We start from the raw sequence: 21,846 nt of genomic DNA on the forward strand, positions 1-21,846 counted from the left end.
TTCATTTTCTTAGCTTAAAAGACATTGAAAGACCAAACACAACATTTTAGGTATAGACTTTTTCTTACCCTTGTCAAGAAATTATGTTTTTTTTTTTAATTGTATGTTGAGTATAGAGACCAATGAAATAATTAACATGATTAACAATAATTTCTTCTTGCTGACTTCTAGCTTTTCTGTTATATCAGGACATAGGGCAGTGTTTTCACACAATTCTTAATATTCATTCATACAGAGCTCAAAGTTTTGAGCTGTTTTGTTTTAGAATACATCATTTAAGTTGTTCAACAAATAAATGAGCAACATCATGAGTTTTTTTTTGCAAATTTATGTATTTTTTCTTTAGTTTAGCTTTCCTAAGAGTACAATCCTAATCAAGTTCAGCATAATTTACTTTCAGTAGGTATAGTAGGACTGTGGCCTACAGTACTTTTGTTGATTTCAAAAAGCTGAGCACAGAGTTGTACCTGGTTAACATTTGAATAAGAACAAGTTTGCTGTAGTGGTTAAGGCGCCATGCTAGAAACTGGGAGACTGTGAGTTCTAGTCCCATCTTATGCACTAAGCCAGCTGGGTGACCTTGGGCCAGCCCTAGGAAGCAGGCAATGGAAAACCACTTTTAAAATCTTGCCAAGAACACTGTAGGGACTTATTGAGGTAGTCAAGACTGACTCAGAGGTACCCCCCAAAAAACAAACAAACAAACCATCAGAAGGTGAGAATGGCTAACTACTTTCGTACTATGGAGGAATACACAGATCTCCGTGAAATCAGCAGTTCAGTTCAACTTATACTATCTTTGTAAATAATCAATATGCAGTTGGTTTTTTATTTTTCCAATTTTTAAAAATATTACTTTCAGAAGTTTACAAAAGATCTTAAAGAGTCTTATCTTAACTTGCATTACTAAATGCACTTTTTAATTTCATTGTATATATAACTCCACTCCATTCACTCATTTTTAACTTCCTCAAAGTTTAAAATCACAAATGTTTGAAAGGAGGATAGGAGTGCATGGTCTAGGGTTAGCAACAGTGAAAAGAAGAAAAAAAAATCTCAATTTTATTTTGTCCTAAAACATGACAGCTAGAATATTGACCCTGTTTTAAGAAAATAACAAAAATGGAATTACAGGATCTTCATCAAGCTGCTGGATTTTATATTAAACATCATAAGCTGTGTCTTGCAGTGTGAAAACAGCCATTAAGATTTAGGGAGCCTCCCAGACTGCTGATGAGAAAGACAAAAAACTTACGCTTAACAATGTAAAGAGTTGCCAGGATTCCGAATACTGACATAAAATGGAGTAACTTCTCCTATTTGTGGTGCTTACTTCTTGCTGTCACATTAAGTCCTGGATTTTCTTTCCACCTCATTTTTGTTGTTGAACTGTAATTTCCACCCACTTCCCTATTTTAATACATTTGTTAGTTAAGTCAGCATATCTTTTTTTTAAATTGGGTATGTTACCTTACCTATCCAGTCACTGAAAACTTAGAAGACTCACTTCTTTGGCAGTCAAAAAAAGATTTAAGTGTGGCTTATTCTCCAGTTTGGAATTATTACCATCTGAGTACCAGATGTTGTTTTAAATTAACTTTAAAGATTAAACAAATCATACTATTTTCCATTTTTATTTCAATCCAAATTATAATACAAACAATACTGAAATAGGAAAATGTTCCATTTGGCTTTAACATTTAAAAAAACTACCCTTCCATACAGGACAAATAACTTTACAACAGAAGGAATAAACAAAACAATATTAACAAAAGTTAATATGAAATACTCCATCTTCAGATATGTTCACATTCTCCTCTTCTGTGTACTTATATACAAAACTGTTTAAAGGGGGCAAAAAAAATTATAATACGTTAGAGAAATTATAGTATGATAGATGAACAGTAATTACAGTGGCTACAGTTCACAAACTATTTAGTACTACTAACCAAAATTATAACAAAAAACAATAACAAACACTTTTTTTTTATAATAGAGAGAGAGAGAGAGAGAAAGACCCAGTTATGAAACTCTCCTAAGAGATGTTTGGCTGGCCCTAATGTTGCCTTCTTTCAGAAAACTACTGAAGATGTGCCAGGGCATTTAAGGGATAATAGCTACTCCAGGCTTAGACTGCATCTAAGATGCCTGTTATTTTTTCTTTTTTTTAAAGAAGGAACCTTTTTAATGTTTGCAATTACTGCCATTAAGCATTGCTGGTTTTATTAAGATTGTTTTATTTAAGACTTTAAAAAAGGGAGTTCTTTTGTAAACAATTCAATTTCTTTCTTTGGAAAGAAAAGTGATCATAATATAACACATAACATAACATAACGTAACAGGCAGGACTGAAAAGTTCCTTTGTCCTTACAGAAAAACTATTTTGCATTTTGTACAACTGAAGGAATCCATAATCTGCTGTCCCAGGACCACATGTGGTTCAGCCCATGGAAGCCTCTGGTGCAGGTACCAAGTTAAAAGGGTGGGGAAAGGGAAACATGGCACATAGGAGTTCAAGGGAAGAGCACATTTATTTTTATATGATAGTTACTGTAATCCTTATTCTTAAAAAAATGACCCAACGTACTCACCAAACCTCTTTCTGCTAAACTTATAAAGTAATTACAAATGTTTATGTATTTCAAATATTTATATACATATATTAAAATGTTCCCACTGACTCCTTCCTTCAGATTTTCCTATCACACTATCCTTAAACTAACTGAAGTTGAACTCAAAGAAATCCCACTTTTCCTACCAATTTTCATTTCTCCAAAACTGAAAAAAATGATGAAAATTTCATGATTCCTCTTGAAAATGGAAACAAACCAACCCCAAAAAACTAGACAATGCAGAAATTACAAAGGGAAACAAATCATTTTTTTAAAAGCAAACAGGAAAAAGTGTAGGTGTAAATATACACACAAATATTTTTTAAAAAAAGAATACTCTTGCATATAATACATTATTCATTCATAAGAATCTTTTTGTATATCTGAAGATTGCAAGATGAGAAAAGTTGGGTCTTATATTTTCATTTGATATCTTTAGTCATATATTTCTAGATAAATGCTTAAATTTATTTTTCTACCAGATAATAAGCTAATATATATTGGATAATTAAATGTTAATATTTTCTAATAAATGTATTTACCATTATTTCCTCTGATGAAGGCATCTCCATATTTATTTTTCAATTGTCCATTTACATACTCTTCTGTCTGTTCCAGGGCAATATTCATGTAACCATCCAAGCAGGCTAGTACACCTAGAATTAGAGTCATTCACATATTATAACTTAATCTTCCAAACCAAGTACTGTTTTAAAATTTAAATACAAAAATATCATTATGCAATGTACAGCTAGTGAGAATGAAAGTTAGTTAGGGCACAACAGCTACCCCACTTTTATCCCTCCAATACAATGGTTAAATTACTATCTACATACATACATACATACATACATATCAAATTATTCATTTCCAAGGTAATACACATCATAAAGAGGGCAGAAAAGAAGTAATAGTCTGCCAAAGAAATTAAAGACATAAAATAAGAAAAGGGAACCCAAGTACAACTAATTTACATTAACACCATCATATCTGTCCACATCTTTTCATCTTTACAAACTATTCTTGTTTCCACTATAGACACACATCAGTTCATACACTGTCTTTTATTCCTTAAACTTCCCACTCTTTCTTCTTGAGAATTTCATCAACTCTACTTAACCATTACTTTCTTGGTTTAAGAAAGGAAGTGGGTTGATCAAAAGGGTACGAGAAGTAGCGTCACTTTCCGAGGCAACTTAACAAACTAATCCCTCTTCATTTTTTTTTCATTCTTAACTACCTTTCCCTTTATACTTGGAAACCGTATTTTGAAAAATTAAATATACAGGTAGTCCTCATTGAATGACCACTGGTTCGGCGATCGTTCAAAGTTACGATGGTGCTGAACAAGGGGGACTTATAATGTATCTTTGTAGTTGCAGCCAACAGTGTCCTACAGTCATGTGGTTGCCATTTGCGACCTTCTCCACCTGTTTCTCAAAAGCAAGGTCAATGGTGAACCCAGCAGGAAGTTGCAAATGGTGATCATGTGACTGTGATGCTATGGCCACACAGGATTCACCTAACTACAGCAACTGGGGCTGCCGCAACTGCTGTTGTAAGTTGGCATGGTCATGTGACGTAATGCGTTATGACCACATTGCTTAGTTATGGAGTTGCCGGTTCCAATTATCATAGTAAGCAAGGACTACTTGTATAATTATCAGTAGAACCTTTCATGAAAGTTCAATTACTTCTGTGGAAACTGGAAACCCATTATTTCTTTACGGATTATGCTGGGACTAATATAGCTTAATATTCTGCAATAAATGGTTATGAATTGAATAGGCATACCACCTTTAACTGAATAATATAAATGCAAGGTCGAACCTTTTGTTCCAAAGGTAACTAAAATGATGTAATTTTATTCATACAGTATTCTTGGTATATGTCCTAGCAAAAGTTACCCTATGATATGGAGTTACCTAAAGAATTAACTAGAGAGCCTATTTTTATGTCTAAAGGGCCTGTAGAATAAGCAGCTTTATCTTGGATTCAGAGGAAGGATAAGAAAAAAAGAGGGACTGACAATCTTCTTCTGGATCTGTATTGCTGAACTGTTAAGGACCATGTAAATATCTGCACTAGTATATACCGTCAGGCATTCTTTAAGCAATGTTTAAAAAGAAAATATTCTCCATGATAAAAGCTTCTTAAAAAATTCTGTCTACTTTGTTAATGATATAGGACTTTATCAAGAGCAACTTATTCAGGCAAAGTTTAAAGAACAGCTCCTCTTAAGTCATCGATCAAATTTATAAAAAGATATGATACATAAACTATTTACATGGTATCTTGTAGCAGTGGGAAATGGAATTCAACCTAACAAGAGAAAAAAGTAAACTGATAAATTAGAATACCTGGTATCTGTTTAAGAATGGGTGTAATATCTACAGGGTATACCAATAAATATAGAATATTTTGTTAGCAAATACCTATGGTATTTAATTTGTCAGATAAAATATCTCTCTTACTAACGCATGAGATTTCAGTTCCAATGAGAGATTGTTCTACCTATTTACCATGAAGTGGTATGCATGTCTTCCATTTTTGTGTATAAATGTTTTTATCTATCTTGCATATTAACAGTAAGTGTAGGCATTATTACAGTGTTTTAAAAAATAATGCCCTACCAACAGATTTAACTTTTATTATACCAGGATTCCAAATGCTAACTAAGTCCTATTAATTTCAAATAATATTACAAGTAAACTGACTGAAAATGAAAATATTCAGATTTAAAGTCAGAAAGCAAGAGAGCATGCAATATTCCAATTTTCAGCTATTATGGCACATTTTACATTTTTCTGAATCTATCTGTCTCTAATTGCTTTGCCATCTTTTAACAGAAGTAACCTTAACAATATACTCCTAGCAATATTGCCTTAAGATGCACCATAGGACTGAAGAACTGCTTACATCTCTATTTACCTTCCTGGGCTGTAAGAATAGCTACAAGCCTACCAGTAGCACATTATCAGAAAACAGGCTACCTCGGTGAGGCAATAGATACTCAGCATTCCTTCCATTAGGCCCTTTTCCTCCCAATCTCTTTATTAAAGAGAACTCTCTGATTCTTGCATTTTTGCTCTTATATTCAAGGAATCTGTTTTTTGTTGGTTGGTTTGAATACTGTTCTTAAAACTTTGCTACAGACATTTCAAATGTTTTTAAATTGTGCTAAATCATAATGAGGGTTGTCTGAGTTTGACTTAGTGACCCATTGTGGTTTGCAAGTATGGTTTATAATTTAGTATGATCTGTTGAACCTATCCTATTCTACTTTATTCAAATAACCATGATTAAACCACATATGGTTTACCACGATGTAAATTATTTTATTCAAATATCCATTTATCAGGCTAAACAAATCAGAATAGTGAATTGACAGTCATGGATCAGTTAGGTTTATTTGTGCCATTGTCCTGTTTCTCTTTATTCTCCCTTTCAGATTCAAATTATTCAGTTAACACGTAGAAATTTATACAAAACATGAAGCATCACACAAGCTACAATCTGTTCCTAGCAACACAACAGTGGTAATATTCTGATCATCTATGGACAACACAGATAGATAATCAGTAACAGTAATAAGCACATGGACTTTGGAATCTACAAGTAACTTCTTTGTACCTTTATTTTCATTGAGGTGCAAGACAGGGGACCAAGATTTGAAAAAAAAGTTAATTTGAGAGGAAAATGATTGGAGTAAAAAGAAAATCAGATAAATTGAAATTAGTATAGCACCCTCATGAATATTTGAAACTCTTCCTGCTTTTGTTATCAAATCTCACTGTTTAGTTTAGTATGTCGTCTCAGGAATACCAATGTCTATGAATTAATTTATTAACATTTTTCAATTACTAGAAATGTGTTATCTCCTGGAAAGAATGTTAATGGATCCCAGACTACAAACATTTTGGTTTTTTAATCAGGGCAAGATAGAGAGACTGAGAAATTCACTCAAATTTATAACTCCATCTTTTTTTTTTTTTTTCATGTTTAATAGTACATTACAGGACTGAATAGTAAAACCATTGTGAATCCTATGGAAAAATACAGCATTATGACCAATGCTTGCATTTCAGTATCACCTATGTCATTATCACTACTACTACAATTATATTCTGTCTTTATTCTGCACAACACAAGATGACGTACATAATGCTCCCACCTATTTTTCCAAAGGCAATAGCCTAGAAATAGTTTGTAACTAGAAGAATTCATGTTTTGGAAGGAAGACACAATGAACACTGTGAGTTTTATTCTGAATAAGCAAGCACAGGACAACAACAGAAACTGTAGCAAAAAGATATAATAGAAAGTATAAATAAAGGAGACTAAAAAGGAGACTAAAAAAAGGACAATTAAACTGATTAGGAATCTAGAACAGTTCCCTCTGAAGAAACACTACATTACTTTTTTAGCTCTAGAATGAAGCTAGATAAGGAACAACATAATACAGACATAAAAGTGCACACGGAGAACTTTCGCTCCTTCAATCACAATGCCAAAACTCCTATAAACCTAGAATTCAGTTTTGATTAAGAATTTTGTAAGGACAGGCTGTTTAAGGATGACTTATATCTGTTTCATCCCTGAAAGATTACATAAATCTATCACAGTTGGAAGATGAGACTGATAGAACATACCTCGATAATCAACTCCAGAATTTAATTTTACAACAACTGGTCTTCCTATGATTTGCTTCAAGAAATCACTTGGAGTTTGTTTCCGTAGGCTCATTTTGGTAACTCTCAGGCACTCTATGGAAAAGTAAAAATAGGAAGTCTAATTAAATACAGTACCCCAAATACTTGACAAAAACACAGGTAACTCTCAAAAACACAAACATCAAAATTGCGGTACAAGTCACCCACATGAAAGGACTATATTCAATTATATAGTCTCATATTCTTCAAAAGCAGTACTTTACACATTGTCTAAATCTCTGTTCAAGCTGAAAACATTCAAAAATGTTACTTTTGTTTTCTATATGCAATTTTCATATAGAAACAATTGATCGTCAAGAAATACATATTACCTAAGCACAGAAAAAAAACCATTCAGACTTTAATATTTATACTTGGTCTTGGTATGTTTCCTAAAATATCATTAAAAAATGATCCCTGAATAAATTCAAAGTCTATGTGTGCAATTCCAGTCCTATATATTTGAGACTAAGACAGATTGAAATCAGCAGGCTTACATCTAAGTTGGGAATGCACTGCCCATCTTTATTTCTAAATTCTGTGTTTAGCCAGAGGGACAGTAAAAAATAAGATTTATTCTAAGCATGTAAAGCAGAAGTCAGCAACTTTCTTATATTCAGGACCTGCACTTTTTAACCATTAAGGGCCACAAGAGGCATATCAGTGATATCAGTTGAAATAGTTAACACATTACTGCTATGCCTCTTCTGACTCTTAAAGGAGACTTTTAATACAGCAGTAAGTCTGACAAAAGATTTTAAAGCGTCTCTTTTCTTCTTTAACAAAAATTGCAGAATCATGCAGCCAAAACTCTGCATTTTGCCAACAAATTATTGCGGTGAAATTTCAAAGCTTCCATGAGACTTCACAAATAAGTAATGGGGTCAAAGGCTACCATCCATGATGTACACAATTGAAGTTTCAAAATACTAGAACTGTACTTGGAACTTCTTTTGCTATATGTAAATACAAGATGAAGTAGTCTTACATTCTTTACACAGTTTATCACTTTTCTCCATATTCTTTGTCTTAGATTTTCTCCTTTACCCTACAATTTTCTACTTTTGACTTTAAATCATACTAAACACAGCAGTATTATGTTAGCTTTAATTAACACTTTTTCTGCATTTTGCAGCTTTTTCCAACGTCAATTATTAGTATCTAACTTGCAGTTCCCCACGGGGGGGGGGGGGGGACGGTTACGGCAGGCCAGAGTGTTAAGATCCAAAATTTCTGAAGATAAACAGAAAAGTAGCAACAAAAACGTGTCTGCCGAGCAGCATAAGCCCTACCTATAAGAACTTTAGCAGCTGAAGTCTTGGGAACACGACAAACTCGCTTTAGACCTGCTAATAAATGTGAAGGCCGCTACTTCTGCAGCCGGATCTGCGGAAATCCCATCAACTGGCGTTCAAAATGATGCTGTTCTGTGGGCCGTGAAGCAGCGCCGTCCCCAAGGCAGCTCAGAGCGCACCGCGGGAACAGCGTGAAGCTTGGCCTGTCCCTTCCCAGCGCCTGGCCGGCGTGCCCGAGAAAGGCGGCGGCGCTGAGTTCATACAGCGGCGGGGAAGAGAAAGGACGCAGGAGGAGCGGAGGCGAGGAAAGCTGCAGCTCAATGCTGATGATCAGGGGCCGCCGCCGTTCAGGAACTTCCGCGAAAGGCGCAGCAGCAGCACACACGCTCCCTCAACGGCTCTCTCCTTCCACCTCAGCCCCCGGTTCGAGCCTTTCCCGCCCGCCTTCACTCACCCGCGCCTCTTCCCGTTCCTTCACCAGCTTGGGCAGTTCCCTGAACGAAGGATGATGGGCTGCTCAACTGACCAATCAGTGCTTCCTAGCTGCATACTGCAGCTACGGTGGCCAGACTCGGCCAAAATTCTGCCCCGTCTCTGTGTCTTAAAAGTGGAGTAGGTTTTCTGTCGGAGTGCACCGTAAGGTTTATGGCCCGGCTGAGACATGGGTCCTGTGCAATTTATGGAGGCTTGCTTCCCAATAAGCGTACCAGTGTGGGATCGGTCCAGATTATTCTCTTCGGAAAGGGCCGCGCTAGCCAGAGACTAGAAAAAGGCAATAAGCGAATTCGCAGCTAATTTAGTGGGTTAATTAGGCTTGAGCATCAGGAGGTTAAAGAATGTAAGGAGCTGGGGTTTCGTACTTGTAAGTATGTTTAGGACTGTAGATATACTCAAGGAACGTTACATCTGATAAAGTTATTTGCTGATTTAACTAACTAGGGTTGCTAACTGAGATCTTTGCAGGCCCAGGAACAAATTAATTAATTATGTGCCATCAAGTCGTCAACTCTTAGCAGCCAGATAGATAGGTTTTGTCCATAACAGTCTGCCCCTAACTTGGCCTTTCAGGTCTTCCAATGGTGCACTCATCACCACTGGAATTAATCCATCCCTTTTGCTGCTGGTGGTCCCCTTCTCTTTCCTTCCACCCAGCATTAGAGCCTTCTAATGCTGGGTCTTTGCATAATGTGTCTGAAGTAGGATAATTTGAGCCTGGTGACTTTTTCCTGGAGTGAGGACTCTGGTTGATTTGTTCAATGATCCATTGGCTTGTTTTCTTGTCTACTCATGGTATTCCAGGAGTCTTCTCCAATGCCAAAATGTGAAGGTATCAATATTCATTGTATCCTGCTTCTTCAGAGACCACCAGGAACTTGACTAGAAAGTGTGCAGTTTTACAGTAGAGTAAACTTTAAGCATTTGCAAAAGCAAATTTGGAAATTCTTCTCACCTCCCTCCTCCAGCTGTCAACCTTCTTGTGTATTCAGTAGGTACATAATAAAACAGACATTTCTGAAGTGATGGTGGACAATGCAAGTTACCAATGCCTGTACTAAAGGAGCTGCATGCAGCCTGCCCGGCACCTCAGGATGGCTGAAAAACAGATGCTCAATTCTGTTGTAGTGTCAGGATAGTCTTGGACACCCATCAACTGTCACATTTGATATTTATCAGGAAGCAATCACATTTTCTAATATGGTTTTCTTGGGTAATTGAACAGCTTTTTGGTGACATGAAAGAAAAATTAGCAGAACCTAGCTTAATCATATAACCATAGAAGGAGAAGGAGGCATGGGTAAACAATTTGTATTTAATTTTCAATTATTTGCCTATGCTTTATTTTCTATTACATAGCTGTTTTTTAATGCATCATCTGAATGTCGGTCTTGTTGGATATACAACTTCCACTTTTTAAAAAATAGTTCCTTTGCCAAGCAAAGCAGGAAGTCCGCTCCAAGTGCTGGTATGTCTGTAAAGTATACTTCCGAGAATAATGGTGTCAAGGGTACACAAAATAAATACTCTAAAGAGACAAGCAGAGGAAGCAGAAGCGGAAGCAGAAACATACCTTTGGTATTGTTTAAATTCTTTTTCCTCAAAGAAAATTGATCTGCAGACTCAAGGCACAAATTGCTAGAAAGGTCCCTTGCTTAAGCTGCATTGACACGTTTTTCATCATTTACATCCACATCAGTGGAACATATGCAGCTTAAAGCCATTGGGGGCAAGCATCTCCTGGTGACCTAGTTCAGTCCCTCCAGTCCCTTCTAGCCACATAATAGCCATGCAAGTCCATGTAAGGTCCCCAATGCAGTATAAAGTCTATGGTCTCAACTGTTTCCTATATTTGTGCGTTACATCTCTTTTGAAAATGTGCCCCCAGAACTGTCAGTTCTTCATTCAGAAGAGACTTTAGGGTTATTAATAGCCTGTGTAACAGGAACTTATATCTGCATGGGATTTGTCCCATTATATGAGAGAAACAGAAAACACTAAAACTTGTTGAATGCCTTATTGTTAAATAAGTTCTTGGAAAATTTAATTAATGGAAATGCTATAAGTGAGTTCAACCTTACTTAGAAAAGAAAAGTGTGTACAGGTGTGTAATGCACATATATAATTACATTAATTTAAAATATAAAAAGCAGGTACTGGGGGAAGTCCTATCTTTAAAATACATATCTGAAAAGTAAATGATGTGGATTTTTGCATATACAGATTTCTTTTGTAAACTGGTCACTATGTCAGGCAGATATGAAAGTATTTTTGACATGATGTCTCTTAATGCTGAATATACTTCTTTATCAAAACTTAACATGAAGTTTAGATACCACCAGGCTTACATTGTCAGATTCTAATAAGCAATTTGATGCATATAAAAAAGAACTTTTACAACAGGAAGCATCAACAGAAAAGGTTGAATAACAATACACTGTTCCCCACAGTTCCTCTTAGTTACACTGGAATGACTATATATAATCATCTGCATTCATTCATTCATTCATTTATCTGGAAACAGATTTTTTTAAATTATTCAGCAATATTCATGATACTGCTTTTAATGCTGACATTGAAAATAACAGAGATCCTTTCATAATGCTTTGCTGGAGTTGAATGTTTAACACTGGAAAGAGCATGGCAACACTATGTTTTGAACTGTATTTTAATTCAGCAAGCGTCCTCCCAACAATTATATCAGAACAACTTGGTTGAAATCCAAGATCAGCTTCAATCAATGCAAAAGCCACTACTATAGCACTCACAACTTTCTTTTCCTTCCTCCTGCTCCTTCTCCTTTGGCTACACATTAAAATTTTACCTGTTTATTTCTTTTGCAGTAAAAGATAACACAGGCATCATCTTAGGCAGAATTTTGATACTGAAAAGAAGTAATAGAGACTTGTCTCCTATTGAGTATTAGAGGCTCAAATACTGAATTCTTGCTTAAAGCATTTACAGTAATAATCCTTTGTCTTTTCACTGTCACTAATTTTTTTAGAAAATATGAGAGGAAAAAAAGGGAATAAAGGATGCAAAGCAGCAACAATGGCATGAAATTAGGAAACCTGATTATTAGAAGTAATTTTCATGAAACATATTCATGAAGGCAGCTGAGCAATGAGAAAGTCAAGCTTGCTATCCTTTGTTTTAATGCCCTTATCCAAATCAGTTACAGGAATAGGTATTAAAATGCAAATATGGTTCATTGTAAGCAAATGTAAAATAATGCACATTAGGACAGAAATTTCTGATTTGATATATACATTACTGTAATCTGAACTGATTGTGCTTGATCAGAAATTTAGTTATTTTGAGTATCTTGAAAAAGTTGGTCCAAGGTATCACTGCTGTGGAAACATGAAATTCTGTGTTGGGAATTGAGAATAAAACTGCTATGGCTAGAGTATCTTAATACAAATATTTGATTTGCTTGAAGTGGGACTATTACATATAGCATTGGTCAGTGTACCTCAAGAGAGAGACTGTTGAGCTGGAAAAAATGCATAAAGTTACAGCTAAATTGATCAGTGGTTTGGAGCAACTTCCCCATGAGGAAGGATACAATTTAGAGAGCTGTATAGCTTATCAAGAAAAAGCAAAAGAAAGAAGATAGTAAGATTATGTATGGTGTGGAGAAAGTTGACATGAAGATACTAAAATCCAGGGTCATCTACACAAGGCTAAATTCTGGGCAGATAAGATACAGTAAAATACTTCTTACCATAGCATAGAGGAACTTGCCATCACATGATATACTGATGGCAACCTGAATGGTTATGAGTCATAGTAGTTATATATGATTTTTACTATTGGAAGCATACATCATGTCTCTAAATAGCCCTTGGTAGTGGACAGTGCTGTTGCTCTCATCCTGCTATGGTCTTGTCATAACTGTTTTCTATGAGAACAGAATGATGGGCTAAATAGGCCAGGGGCAGGTGAACCATTTGGGCTAGTGGACAGTTTCTGAGTTCATGACATTATCTTATATGCAAGCAATTGATGGTCAGACCATTTTCAGAAGATGGTTTAGAAATACTACAGGTACTATAGGACATACCATAGGTATAGAACATTTTCTATCCCTATGACAAATTAAAGTGTCCAATCTGAATAATATTCAGTCAACAAGCAGACTGAGGTATGCCTTATCTCCTTTACCAGGCAAGAGAGATGGCTATTAATTATTAACAAATACAGGATAAGATCAGCATATGAAAGTTAAATACAGTTGGATTATATCTTCATATTTTTATAAAGATAGTGTAATCACATCTGTTAATAGGCAACCTAAGAATGCTACATTTCCTGAGTGACAAAATCTAAATGAGCTCAAAGATATGGTCTTTGCAGGGCTTACATAATTTATTGTTAATGGAATTGTTTAACAGTTTAAAACTCTAGGGAAAACTAAGGATGGCTTCATAAAACTAGGACTTCAGCTAAATCACAAATAAGTCTTATGTGTGTTGGTCAACAGTTGCAGATAAGTGCCTCTTGTTGTGCTTTTTTAGACTCATCCCGATGAAAATATATACTTTGGATCTCATTTTTCATGGAATTACTTTATTATGACACTAGGCTATGGAGCTTGAGTGGAATCATTATTCAGTGGAATCAAACAAAGGCTGTCCTTGTCTTTTAATCAAGATGAACTTGAAAGGTGAACATTGGAAGTGGCAGAAATTATTTATAATTCGGTAATAAAAGTTTATGTCTAGCATTCCATACTTAATACATCTGTGTTGGCCTTGAGACACACAATTATGGGAGTTGCCTTTATATATTGGACATTTGTTGAAAAGTTATAAATCCAGAGTTATACAATTCATTGTCAATCCTTGTTCACAAAATTTTCATATTAACATCTTCACCTCAAACATAAGTGGTTACGAAACTACAATAAGAAGAGTCGTGTCAGTCTTTACCAGTTCAGCTTAATGAAGGGAATCAAGTCTATGGAACATTCACCTACTACTGAGTGTTAAAATGGGAACAATTTCAGAATCCTTCTGCAGAGGATCCAGTTAAAAATTTATGGCCATCTTTAAAATATAGTGTTATACTTGACTGTCTCTCTATTGTTCTCCTTTTACAGACATACAAACAATGAAATACCAGACATTCCCTCACCCCCAGCTACTTATAAGGAAGCCTTTCTATAGCTGTACAGAGCTATAGGGATGAAAAGAAGTTGTGACTCAGAGTTATATTTATTTCATTTTATCTGTAAGTTCTGAAATAAAGGCTTGTCTATGGTTGCAACAAGGCCAAATATAATGTTGCAACTACTAAAACTTGATTCATACAACCCTCAATATATGACTGAAATTAAAAATTCTATGTGGCTTTGGAAATACAATCAGTCTGGACTGGAGAAACCAGTATATTCAAGCAGTAGAACAGATACTAAGACTAGCTGTCCATGTGCTCTTTCATCCATTATCAGGCACATCAATGGTAACTTAAAGAGAGTAAATGTATCTTTCTCCCCCTCTCTCCCCTTCATTCATATGATGAAGGCAATAAGGTTAGATATTCCTTATTCTGCAGTCCAGATTAGTTATATTCACCTCTAATAATGAAGATAGCTCTGTACTTACCATCTCTTCCATTAGGTAATACACGTTACTTGCTTTAATTTCAGTACATTTTAAAAAAATCTCTCATCACTATGAGCAAATTTGGGAGTTTTCTTATTTTGTTTGCCTACATTATAATTTTCCACTTTAATGTATATTCAGTGTTTATTCAACACTGATCATTTTGCCTTTTTCTGACTTTAAAACTATTTCCTCTGGGAAATGTTGGAAACTGTTTTCCTAATTTGCCTTAAAAAGAAAAGGAGATTAAAAAGGAAGTTGTTCTCTGACTCTTATAACATCCAGCCGATTAGCACTTGGCATAATTAAAATTATCCCACATTCCCATGTTCAGTAAATCAATGTATCTAAATAACCCAGAGACAGCCATATATACACCTTTACAAAATAAAGTTAAAATAATTTGGGTCAGGAACAACTTATTCCTCCTGTTTCAAGATGATATTTATATTTATATTACTGCTTAGAAGGAATTATGCTATTTATTTTCTCAATAATGTATAATAAATATTGTTAGAGCTATTTCCTAGAGGTTGCACACTTTTGTGTTGTTCTGCACTACATATGGTTTAAAATGTACAAATTATTGTACACCTTCCTTCCTTCCTTCCTTCCTTCCTTCCTTCCTTCCTTCCATCCATCCATCCATCCATCCATCCATCCATTTTTTTTTAGGTCTGGAGGCCTAGAGTAATTTAAAATATTTAAATATTTAAAATATGAACTATTATATTTAAATATCCTATATACTGATTTTTTTCTACCACTACCTCTGTTCTCAGTACAAGTATACCCAAACATGAAATCCAGAGATATTTTAATGAAATATTGCCCTAGCAGATAATAGCAGAGTTAAGAAATTGCCCTAATAGCTATATAACCTTGCTGTAGCTGTGCATTTTTTTCTTTGTAACATGGAAGCCATGTTCTTATCTTCATATTTTCGTAATGAATGCTTTCCAAGCCCAGGCTACTGTGGCAGATTTACAGCCTTTGATTCAGAGAACTGACAGCGATTTTAATATGAAAGGAGATACAGTGTCTTTAATATATAGTGATGTCACTTGTAACAAGGTAGAGAGTGGGTGAGAAATGGGAGGGCTGGCTGGGAAATCTGTTTGCTTGTTTCTTTTTTGTGCCATAGCCATCAAGCAAGCAGGAACTGCCTATGATATAACCTTTTATAGACCAGAGAATGGTCAGAAATAATTAATTAAAATAAGGAAAGCAATTCTCTGTATCCAGGTGGAGGGAACACTCTGCAGCAGGTTGTAGGAGCAGGTCTAGCTTAGAAATCTAAAGCCAGTAATAGATTAAAACAAATTAATTTGGGGAGCATGAAAGGGCAAGGCATGATACTGAACTGTTACTGAATGACCTCAGGGGAGTGTTAAAATGAAAGTCTTATTGTGTACTGACTGCTTGCTAGCTTGCACATCTCTGTTGAGACCAAATATCTTGGACATAAAGCCATTAAAAAACACCTCACTTTGAACAAAATCTTTAGTTTGTTACTGGAAACATGTTGTATGATCTCAAGAACTTCATTTCTCTACATGTTCAGAAGAATCAACTCTTGAGGAGAGTTATACACTATGTAGTAGTGGTGGGTTTTGATGTGGCCCTAAAAGGGTTAACTCTTCTTACTGTATACAGTGGTTGTTCATGAAAACAAGACCCTAAAATCTAATAGCTTATTTTATTATTTGTATATCAATGTTTAAACTGTATTAATATCTAATTAAGATTATTGTATTCCCCACCTCTTCACTTATAAAATACGAAAGCTAACAGTCTAAAACAAAGCAGAGCAAAACAAGACACTTAAAATGAAGTAAAAGTAACAGTTAAACTTATTATTTGGTTTAAAAAGGCCTATATGAAAAGTTTAACACTTTTCCCAAAGGCAGAAAAAATAGATAAACCTAAAAATAGGCTAAAATTGTAAACTTTAAAGAAGTAGCTTCTTATAAATGAATAAAAAACTACAAGTAACTATAACAATAGGATGTAGGATGTAACTTGTATGTATGTATGTATGTATGTATTTGTTTATTGTAAATGCTTTTTTTCCAAGGAGGTTATGATGGCACAAATAGTTCTCATCACTATTAACACAATAAGCAACAATGAGAGTGCTGGCTTGTCTCAAAACCCATCAGATTTTGATAACTAAATTTATTTAGTTATTTAGAAAATGTATATGGTCGCCCATCTTAAATAAATAACTCTAGGCCATGAACAACTATGTTGTGTGTGTGTGTATATAAATAAATAAATCAATCCCCTGGCCAAAGTTAAAAAATCCAATATCAACTCTCCACATTGCAACGCATCATATAACATATAATAATTTCACAAAACAAACACAAACTGAAGATTTTAACCTGGGCCTCTCCAACCTTAGTTTTTTTTTAAAAAATTATTTATTTATTTTAAATTTTTGATTACAGAAGGAAGAAAAAAATACATAAAAGTGGTTTAAGAAAAAAGTGAAAAAAAAATAAAATAAGTGTTAATATATCATTATAACAAACTATTTCAATTCTATATATACTTATCTAATACAAATATTATTCAAATACATATATATTTCTAATAGATTTATATGACTATTGTGGGTTTTTTTTAACCTACTGTATTTTGTATAAATGAGTCCCATATTTCATTATACTTGTCCATACAAAGTCTACATCTATAGGCAATCCACTTGTAAGTAGCAAGTGTAATCAGCTCTTCAATCCATTGAATAAATGGGGCCATACATTTATCTTTCCAATGCTGACATATCAGTCTTTTGACCATAGTAAGGGCTTGGATTATCCATTTACATTGTCCAGATGTCAAATTCCATGTACTAGGTATATAGTTCAAAAAAATATTATCCTCTGAAAATTTTAGCTTTTGTCGTACAATCATATTTATATAGTCTACTACTTTCTCCCAAAACATGGTAAGTATAAGACATTGTGGAAACATATGCTTTAAAGAGGCATTGTCCTTATTACATCTTCAACAAAATGCTGTTTTTGACAAACCTTTTCTATACAGACGTAGTGGAGTCCAATAAATTCTATATATAATTTTTTGTTGTATAAGTCATAGTTTAAAGTCCATTGACACTCTTGCTATAGAAGTTAAGACATTTTCCCATTGTCTAGGCAATATAGAAACCTCTAATTCTTTATTCCACTCATCCCTTAACATCTGCATATCAAGTTGATTTATTGATAACAAATATCTATACAAACTAATAGTAGGTATTTTAGTTTTAAAGGGTTTAACAAGTTACTCTAATATCTCAGGTGTTTCAGAAGCTGAACATGCTGCTGGTCCAAACAATGTTGTTAACAAATGTTGTAGCTGTAAATATTGCCATTGGGTTACATTTATGACATTTATCTCTTAAGACAGAGTTTGTTAAAAATTCATCTTCATCATCTATCAATTGGTCCAAAGTTAATATCCCTGCTTCCATCCAATTTTTCCATATCACTATATTTACCTCACTTTTTAAAGTTGGGTTTCCCCATAAAGTCAATTTGGCATGGGAAAAAGGGTCAATTTTTTTTTTATTAGACAGTTCCATAGCTTTCCAACTGACAAAATTGTTTCCAGAGATAAATTTTAGTATATTTAGATCCTTAATACTGTCCAACCAACCAAAGGTATTATATATGTATATTCCAAAGTTGCCCAAATCGGATAATAAACACCACTTGTTGGCTTCTAGTATTTAATACTTGACAATAGGTAAGCATGTTGATATAGCTCCAGATTCGGAAGACTGAATCCTCCCTCATTTACTAAGAATTGCATTTTCTGTAAAGATATTCTTGGAATTAAAGAACCGCATAGAAATTTTCTAAACAATTCATTTTCTGAAAATATTTTCCAGATATAAAAACTGGAATTCCACTCAGAATATAAATTAAACTGGGAATAATGTTCATTTTGAGAGCATTCACCTTTCCCCAAAGGATGAAGTTTAATGACTCCCATCTATTGATATCTGAAGAAACCTCTCTATATACTGTATTTTATTAATATTACATGTTGCTAACTGAGTTATATCCTTTGGTATACATGTACCTAAATATTTAATAGATTTAGTACAAATACTGAATTGATATTCCTTAAATGAATGGGTAACCAAATTTTCACCTATTGGCATCAATTCCAATTTGGACCAATTAATAGAGTATCCTGCTATTTTAGTAAAGCATAGATCCTTTGCATCAACACTGGAATAGCAGTGTGGGGTTTAGAAATAAACAAAAGAATGTAGTCTGCAAATAAAACCAATTTATATTCAACTGAGTTGTGTACTACTCCGTAGACCTTCCTATGTTGTCTAATAGCACGAGCCAAGGGTTCCACACAAATGTTAAAAAGCAAGGGTGAATGTGGACAACCTTATCTAGTTCCTTTAAATAGTGGAAAAGTAGGAGAAAACATACCATTAACCTTTACTTTAGATGTGGGTGGTTCATATAATATCTTAATCCATTTTATAAATTCTAAAGGAAATCCATATCTATTTAGTACAGCAAACATATACTGTTTATGTATTTTGTCAAAGGCTTTTTCAGCATCTAATGATAAAATTACAAATTGATCTTTGTTTTTATTCAAGTCTATTAAATCTACAATTAAGCTAATGTTGTCTGCTGCTTGCCTAGTTTTTATAAACCCTGCTTGATCATTCTTAATAATGAACAATATCACTTGTTGTAATCTATTTGCTAACATACCTGTTAAAATCTTTGTGTTGACATTAATCAATGAAATTGGATGATAATTAGCACATTGAGTATGGTCTTTACCTGCTTTTGGTATAACTGTAATATAAACCTGATCAAATGCCAGTGATAAAATTCTCTTATCAAATATCTCTTCATATACTTGACAAAGTTTTGGCACCAAAAGATCTATAAATGTTTTGTACCACTCGATAGGGAATCCATCTAATCCTGGTATTTTACCACTTGCCATTTTAAAAATTATTTATTTAATCTCTAGCTCAGATAGTGGAGCAAATAAGAGTTGTTTTTGTGTATCATCTAAATGTGGTAGGTTAATTTTATTTTTAAAAGCCTCTATATCTTCATTCGATTCATCTTCTGATTTACTACATAATTTTGAATAAAATTTAAAAAATTGACAATTAATATCCATTGAAGTTTTATACATTTCATCTGTTTCACCTCTAATGATTGGAATCATTGCCCTATCTTTTTTTTTTTGCTTTAAATGATTAGCCAAGATCTTACCAGGTCTTTCACCATTCTCCCAGTATCTCTGTCATAAACATGTTAGCATACATTCTGTCTGCTATGAATTATAGTAGTTAATTCATTTTTCTTTTTCTGTGTCTCTCTGTACAAAACTGTCTATGGGCATCTAATCATTTGTGCCAATTACTCATTCAAATTATTTTCCCTTTTATTTTTAATCTTATTTTTGTGTGATGCATAAGCAATAATTCTACCTCGAATGTATGCTTTACATGTTTCCCATTCAAAAATCTGGGCACTTGATGTTTCTGAATTCAAATCAAAATATTGTAAGGTCCCTACCCACATTTGTGGTTCAAATTCTTTATCATTCAATAGGGAAACATTAACACACCAATTTCTCGATACCTTAAGCGGTTTCTGAAACACACATTTCAAGATGGTTGCACTATGATCAGATACATAACAAACATCAATGTTACATTTTTGAATTTGATGATATAAAGTCGACAGTATTAAGAAATAATCAGGCCTTAAAAAGTTCTGATGTGCTAATGATTGTTTTTTCCGTGCCGGTGTATTTCTATCAAGCTCAAGATCCAATATTTCATTAAAATCTCCTCCTATCATCAATTTATCATAAATACACTCATTCAAGTGTTGAAAACATTCATAAAACATAGCAGGAGAATCTAAATTTGATCCATAAACATTAACTGTAGCTATTGCAGTCTCTGCTATTTTGGCACACAAAATTAAATAACATCCATTTACATCAGTGATAACTTATTGTACATCAATTGGGAATCCTTTTCAAACCAGAATGGCCACACCTTTAGCTTTTGTTGAAGTATCTGTGAGGTAAATCTGCCCCATCCAATCTTTCGTCAATAAAGATTTATCTTGTTCCATTAGGAGGGTCTCTTGTAGATAAGCAATATCTGCCCTTAATGATTTTAAATATGCTAAGATTACATTTTGTTTCTTGGATTCTTATAACCCTTTTACATTTAAACTAGCTTCATCCATAAATTTTATTTTGGCCCACTTATCAATATTCTCCCAATATGAATTCATTTATGATCTGTACCATTTAACAAATATATAATAAACTTTTGTATATTTAACATATTTAACATACTTTCTAGTATTGCTCACAGCCTTAGTCTTGATGTTCTAACCCACGGGTGAACAATCCCAAACCCACAATCTCTTCTGGGCCAAAGTCTGCATTTTTAGCAACATGTCAGGAGCTATATTCCAAAACCAGAAGGAACTGAGATAAAACTATATTGATTGGATTTAATTTCAATATAGATTTAATTAAAAATAAATAAAGTTGCTTAAATACTGTTAATATGCTTAACATATTTATTAATATTACCCTGTTCCCCTAAACATTTGACAACAAATTTAGGAGGGGCACCAGGGCACCAAATGCCTTGGACTGCAAGATCCTCAGTGCTTCAGGATGTTTACCCCCGGCTAACCCATAGACCATTTAGCTTGGTACTATAACTTTCTTAATGGTAAGTTCTTGGATATAGACTTAGTCCTGGAATGAACTACTTATTTAAAAGTAGTTTCTACCATATTTAATAGGATTTACTTCCAGGTAGGTACACAACATTACATCCTAAATCTCTAGCAAGTATGCCAAAGATTTATGCTTAAAACTCTTAGGATATAAATGAAAGATCACTGAATGTGGAGAAAATGTGTGATTTTGTGCCTTAAAAACCTATGTGGGTGTGCTCAGGCTCCCCAGATTCTCGTCTTCTGAATAATTTTTAAAGCATTATACCTAACATATAATAGCTAAATACAACATATTTGCACAGGTCCCATATAGGTAAAGAAATACCCCCAAATCATTTAGGATGAAA

The 21,846-nt window shown here is 34.1% G+C and overlaps 1 protein-coding gene across 2 annotated transcripts; it reads right to left on the reverse strand.

Moving 5' to 3' along the window:
* Nucleotides 1-1,620: 1,620 nt before the first annotated feature.
* LSM6 (LSM6 homolog, U6 small nuclear RNA and mRNA degradation associated) lies at nucleotides 1,621-9,146 on the reverse strand. 2 transcript variants are annotated; one of them, XM_007433725.3, is made up of 4 exons: nucleotides 9,074-9,146; nucleotides 7,265-7,378; nucleotides 3,155-3,268; nucleotides 1,621-1,841 (listed from the first exon to the last, which is right to left on the reverse strand). In XM_007433725.3, the coding sequence occupies exons 2-4, from the start codon at nucleotides 7,356-7,358 to the stop codon at nucleotides 1,807-1,809; spliced, it is 243 nt and encodes an 80-aa protein (XP_007433787.1). In that variant the 5' UTR covers nucleotides 7,359-7,378; nucleotides 9,074-9,146; the 3' UTR covers nucleotides 1,621-1,806. The 2 variants fall into 2 exon arrangements, with proteins under 2 accessions (XP_007433787.1, XP_007433786.1); XM_007433724.3 differs by having other exon boundaries at nucleotides 8,617-9,111.
* Nucleotides 9,147-21,846: the final 12,700 nt, after the last annotated feature.

Source organism: Python bivittatus, unplaced genomic scaffold (assembly GCF_059951505.1).
Source record: "Python bivittatus isolate LINGU-HERP-01145 unplaced genomic scaffold, Pbiv_v1 ctg000070_np1212, whole genome shotgun sequence".
Classification (NCBI taxonomy): Eukaryota; Metazoa; Chordata; class Lepidosauria; order Squamata; family Pythonidae; genus Python; species Python bivittatus.

Bases quoted from the DNA above. Each gene is read 5' to 3' on its own strand.
- LSM6 (XM_007433725.3), bottom strand. From the start codon at position 7,358: ATGAGCCTACGGAAACAAACTCCAAGTGATTTCTTGAAGCAAATCATA. The intron at 3,269-7,264 runs GTATGTTCTATC...CTCTAATTCTAG, and splicing joins TTCTGGAGTTGATTATCGAG to GTGTACTAGCCTGCTTGGAT. The intron at 1,842-3,154 runs GTAAATACATTT...CCCTTTAAACAG, and splicing joins CTTCATCAGAGGAAATAATG to TTTTGTATATAAGTACACAG.